General features: G+C 41.0%; 1 protein-coding gene across 1 annotated transcript; it reads right to left on the bottom strand.

The window, feature by feature from the left end:
• Positions 1 to 371: 371 nt before the first annotated feature.
• On the bottom strand, positions 372 to 5891 carry LOC122048773 (pentatricopeptide repeat-containing protein At2g20540-like). The gene is made up of 4 exons (XM_042610297.1): positions 5718 to 5891; positions 733 to 1002; positions 531 to 625; positions 372 to 420 (listed from the first exon to the last, which is right to left on the bottom strand). Exons 1-4 carry the CDS (start codon positions 5889 to 5891, stop codon positions 372 to 374), a joined length of 588 nt encoding a protein of 195 aa, XP_042466231.1.
• Positions 5892 to 6372: the final 481 nt, after the last annotated feature.

A 6372-nucleotide genomic window follows, 5' to 3' on the forward strand; every position in this document is an offset into this window, starting at 1 on the left:
TCGTCTCGCGTCAAAATCCTGTGTCACGAATAGAAATATATTTTATTTAACTACAACCATATAAATAGCTAAATAAAAATCCTTTACACTAAATTAGGGCAAAACCTTAATCCATAAACCTTAACCAACTAGGGTTAGCTTCCTAAACCCTAATTCGTTCCACTATACAATTTGATCAAGGTCTATATATATATATATATATACATCCGGCCTAACAAAATAAATTCGAATCAAATTCCATTTCTTAACCTTTCCTTCAATTCAATGCATGCTACATCAAAAGAAACCACTGCACTACATCTTACCTCAATTTCCACAACCGTTCTTGGTTGGAAATCAAAGAATTTTGCTGAAAGCAATGACTGCCAGATCTAAGAAAAAACCCCACAGCAATTTATCCTCTTCTGGAATTCTAGTACCCTGTTCGGACCAAAAAAAATGAGGTAAATAGGGGAGATCACAAAACAGATTCGAGATTCAACCACAGTACAGAATTAAATCACTATAATCCCAATACCAACCATACTTACCTCCAAGATCCGGCTAAAACACAGCTCGGTATTGTCTTCGGCACTATCAAGCAGAGACACAAGAAGAACTCGTCACTGCTTGCTCCTGTCTGATACTAAACCCAAACAGATACGCACCGGCAAGAGACCCAAAACCAGATACACTATCCTGATCAAAAACAGAAATTCAAAACCAAGCATCCAACAAGGGTAGGCTGCTCACCTCACTACTGTTTTGTTCGGATCCAACAGCAAGAGAAAACCTAGGGCACAACGCAAGAAAACCAGAAGAAGGCGAGGCTAGGGCTCGGCTCTGCCCCTGGTCGAAGATGTGCGCCGGTGAGGAAAGAAATGAGGGGATCGCAAGTCCGAGAGGAGAAGTTGGCCGGAGAAGTAGGACTGAGGAGAATAGCTCGGCCGGCGGCGACGCGACAGCAACACACCGAGAGGGAGAGGTCAGGTTGTGCCAGGAGATGCCGAGCACTGCTGGGCGCTAGGGCTTTTTGGACCGGCGGCGCTGGGTGGAGTGGCGTCGACTTCTTCCCTTGGTCACGGATTAGGCACGAGGGAGAGAGGGAAACCGCCGGGGTCGCCGGTTAGAGCTCCGGCGGTTAGGGCTCGGCGTCGGCTTCGGCTTCGGCACGCGTGGGAGAGGAAAGGGAAATGGCACGAGTTCGGCGTCGGGGAAAAAAAACCAGAGGAAAAGAAAAATAAAAGAAAAAGAAAAGGAAAAGGAAAAATTAAAACTTTTCCTCATTAAAACAGGGTATCCTAAACAGGCTTTTCCGAGCCCCGTTTTTGTCCCCGTCAACTCGTCCGTACGAGCTCCGAAAAATTCCCGAAAAATGTCCAAAAATTCCGAAAAATTCCCTTATTCATATTTCCTATTTTTTCCGGTATTTTACATAGAGAATTTATTGCCGCCCACGGTGCAGAGGCTCTTCGGCAAAATTCTCCCAAGATCCGACAACCACTCGCGTCGTCTGAAGGTGCACTCCAAGACGAACGTCACACTCGGACTCAATCTCAGATCGTGGAACCAAGCCTCCGGACAAAAGCGTACGCACACAGAGAGAGAAGAAGGAGAAGAGCAGACCATGGAACAGAGGCGCAAAAGCAGTATTCCCTCACACGCGGGAACTGGCAAAAACAAACGAGTTGGGGATTTGCACCCCCCTGCGCGCGTCGCGCCCGATTTATAAATTTCCAACTCAAACCCCCCGAAACCACCTGATTTGGGCTCGGCCCGCGCATGCATGTAGGTCCCCTTAACTTTGCTAAGCAAGGATGGAAGGGATTCATATATAAGGTCTTTCAACCTTCTTAGTTTAGCAATGTGGGACTAAATGCATTCACATATGTATTACCATAACAACTAAAAACAAGAAAAATACTTTGAATTAAAAACACAAAACTCAACAATAGTTTGTGTTGAATTAGGAGACCGGAGGCTGTCGACAGTGGACGGGTCGCCCCTAGTCGGCGTCATATAGTCCGCTCAACCACCGGCGACTTTCGACCGCCTGACTCGACTTAAACTATAACCTAGGTGGGAAGATGAACCCACGAGAGATTGTAGTCAATTTTGACCAGATTTCATCTGCGATCCGACATACAAATTATGGAAGGGACTAGAAGGAGATCAGAGATTACGGATTAGAGGATCTGAATTCTGAAATCTGTGACTCAAAAATAAGAAAGATAGAAATAAGGAAATAAATAAATTTTTAACAAATAAAAGAAAAAGAAGAGTTCGGATGTTCCGATATCTTATTCCCGATTTTCTACTGATCCACTATAAATTTCGTATCTGTGAATTCATCTAAAAAAATAATTATCTTCTAAATTGTCTCCATTCCGTATATAAATTATATTTTTAATATATTTTTACCATATCAATATATTTAATTAGATTTTTTTTTGTCAGGGATCGAAAATATATTATGTACGGAATTGAGATAAGTTAGATTTTTTTTTTTGTCAGGGATCGAAAATATATTATGTACGGAATTGAGATAAGTTAGATGATAATTTGATGAATTCATTATATAAAAGACAATTAAAAAATTAGGAAGGGATCAGGGATATAAGGAAGAGATCCGCCTTTCTATCTTCTGTGGGATATTTTGGTTTAGTATTTTGTGCTGTGTGCGTGGTCCAATTACGCGACGATTCAATTTGGAATTTAATTTGTTCACGTTGTGGGCGTGGAAAAATGTATGGATGGTCCTCCATTGATCACTACTCCATCCATTTAAGATAATAAGATATCTAGAAGAAGTGCAAAATAGATCAAGTATAATAATAAATATCTATCTTGACAATTAATGTATCTAGAAGATTTGTCAATTTAAAATGTTATTAATTGAATCAATTGACAATTTTTTAAATATTTTTAATTTTATAGGCCGTCAAATATCAAAATTTTCAAATAGCAAGAAAGTATTGTTGAATTTTAAATTTCATTGGAACTTTACAAAAAAAGGGCGATGGATTAGAGCTCAGAGAAGGGATGAATAACATACATGATGTCCACAGGGTTTTGAATGCGCACCCACCGACATGTTGAACTAAAAATGTAATAATAATATGTATGGCAATGAAGAAACCGTGTGATTATGAAAACTGAGGTCAGACACTGGACCTTTGTGTTGGACCAATGACCAACTCGACTCACAGACTTAGATTAACTCATTGTTGTGACAAAAAAAAAATACACTCATTCCAGAGGCCACTCCACACCTGCCCTGAGACATTTGGAAGGTAGGTAAATGATTGAACGCGTCTCTTGTATGGGAGATATTTTATTCTCTAAAGAATTATTTCTTAAAAAATTTGATTTCTGTTCTCTTGTGATATTCTATCATCCAGTACCAATTCGACTTTGCCTGTTGAGATTAGAAGGTTTATATCTTTATGAAAACCAAAGTTTTTTTTGCCTAAAGACTAAAATCACTTGCAAAACGATTTTAAATTTTTAAACATTCAAATATACTTGCAGATAGTCAATGTTGATAATTTATAAATTTCACACACGCAATAGTGAAACTCTGAAAATTGAGCAACGAAAAATCTTGAGCTTTGACTGTTCTTTTAATAATATTAGTATTAGGAGAAGCAATTTGACAAATGGTAAACATCGAAAGGAGAATGAAAATTAAAATTGTTCTAAAACCATAAACTCATCTGTTGGGTTGAATCAAAATTTTATATCAGAAAGATTTGAGAAAGATCATAAATTTAAAAAAATTATATGATATTTTTATTAGTATGAGGTCTTTTGAGGAGAGCTTAAGAGTAATGACATGAAGATCTAGGTCTAAAGTGGATAATATCATGTCATTGTAGAGATATATGGACATCATTCGGTCACAACAAATAGTATTAGAGTCATGATCCAGACCAGATGCAATGTGGGGTGGCCTTGAACGAAGTTGAGGATGGGCCCGGAGTAGGTTAGGATGACTGGATGCTTACGAGGAGACCCAGAATAAGTCAGGGTGACCGGATATTCGCGGAGAATCCGGAGTTGGTGAAGGTGACCAGATGTTTGCGGGGAGACCTGGAGCAGGTCAGGGTGATCGGATACTTACAGGGAAGCAAGTAGGTCAAGGTGACCAGATGCTCGCAGGGAGGCTCGAAGCAGGTCAGGATGACCGGATGCTCACGGATAAGCCCGAAGCAGGTCAAGATTGACCGGATCCAACTGCTTGCGGGGAGGTCCGGAACAAGTCAGGATTACTGAATGTTCACATAGGACCCAGACCATGAGAGTAATGGTGGTCCTTCGTTTGAGGAGAAGATTGTTGGACTTCAATAAAAGTCCCATATTGAAAAGATTTGAAAAAAAATCATGAGTTTAAAAAAGATACATGATATCTCCATTGGCATGAGCTCTTTTGGGGAAAGTCCAAGAGTAAAGTCATGAGGACCTAGATGACTAGGTCCAAACTAGACAACATTATACCATTATAGAGATATATGAACATTCTTTAGGCACAACACCGGAAAAAAAAATACAATGGTTGCTTACATATTTAATATTTATTTTCTTAATAAAATGAATGCACGTCAGTTTTATATAGTTGAATTTTGAGTACTAAAAATATATTGATATCAGGAAATTAACAGCTAATTAATTATGATTGATATCTGCTAATAATAAAAGCATTTGCTCAGGACTTTCAAAATATCGAGAAAAAAAATAGAAATATGCATTCCTTGATGTCTATCATTTTTATCGCTCGGACTTGTATCAACATGTCAAGCTCCTCCTTTGTTAATATTACCGTGGTGAGTTGTCCAGTATCCTCCATCTTCTCATTTCGAATGCAGGTTATGTTCCCACAGACGGTGTCAATATGATCCTTTCCGAAAACAGGAAGGTGGCTAGATGGGGATGTGATTGCTATGTTGACTTGATATTGACCGCGCCCCGCTTTACAAAACAAGCAACGTCAGTGCCGAGCCAGGGAAGGGGTCCCCGGTGTTGGCCCTCTGACGCTCAAGTAAGTCACCGAAACTGTAGAAGAAAGTGGAGCAATAGTAAGACAAGCGCAAACAGTGAATAACGCGTACCTTCGCCGATGTATGGAACCCCCCCCCCCCTTGATATAGAGTCATGGTGGGCGGCGTGCATACTCATCGAGGCATGGGCATGTTCTCTAATGTGTTCTATGAAAGGACATATCAAGAAAGTGTTTCTGACACCATACCTTAACAGAGCGTGCATATCTGATAAGATAATAGAAGCTTTCGTAGTACGATCCATCTGTTGACCATGTCTTGTGTCAGCAGCACTATCTCCCAAAAGGATATTGAGAGATACGACGATGATCCTGTTACTCGACTGAGTGGGGTAGTCGCTCGGCTGGGGACTCCTCCACTCGGTCGGCCTCGACGTTCATCTTTACGGCGATTTAGGTATTGTAGATTGCCGCCTCCCGATCAGACAAGTGCTTCGGTCTCCTAGCGTTCTGCCGCTCCGTACTGAGCGCCTGGCGATCTTACCATACTGTTCAGAGCTAGACGGGTGGTCAGCTTAGCCAAGCCTATTTCCGATCGAACATTGTTTGCCCCGACCGACTCTTGTAATCGGCCTCCACTCGGCCACTGTAGGTGAGCCCTTTGACACTCTGGTGTTGACCATCTTGATTTTGACCTTCACTTTGACAATTGACCCATATCGGATGGACTCCCCTTTATCACCGTATCACACCCATATCTGATGTACATGTCGATCAGCATATTGCAAATGCGCACATTGTCCTTGTGGAGTGAGCATTGCACTGCGAACGCATGGATTCGCTTCACCAAATCGAGCTCTCCGAGGTCGGCACAAGCAGCGAGGACGGCGACCACCGTCACCTCATTTGGTTGCATGCCGATGGTTGGCCCATGTCTGTCTAATAAGAAAGAGGCCTTAAGCAGAAGATCTAGCAAGGAAAATTGACATATTAGCACTGGAATCTACACAACCCTAACTCTCACATATCAATCTAGGAATAAACCGACAAGAACTAACACCTAGTAATCCTAATACTCTTTAACAATGGATATAGATGGTGGTTAAAGGTGAATATATTCGTCTTTAGTTCTTCCGTCAACTCGTCTCAAGGTCAACACGGAGGAGGTAAATCACGGGCGGCTACTAACCTTTGGAATAGTGACTAGCACATAAGTGAGACATTTACCTTGACTTTATCGAAATTCGAACCTCAGACCTCATGATGATAATACTTTATGTGCTAACCATTAGATTGTCCCGAGGAGACAACAATGTGCATAGATGAGTCATATTGTGATGGAAGAATTTGACCCTAAGACTTTTAGTAATATCAGTATTAACTACAAAATATGTAAC

Source organism: Zingiber officinale, chromosome 2B, assembly GCF_018446385.1.
Source record: "Zingiber officinale cultivar Zhangliang chromosome 2B, Zo_v1.1, whole genome shotgun sequence".
Lineage (NCBI taxonomy): Eukaryota > Viridiplantae > Streptophyta > Magnoliopsida > Zingiberales > Zingiberaceae > Zingiber > Zingiber officinale.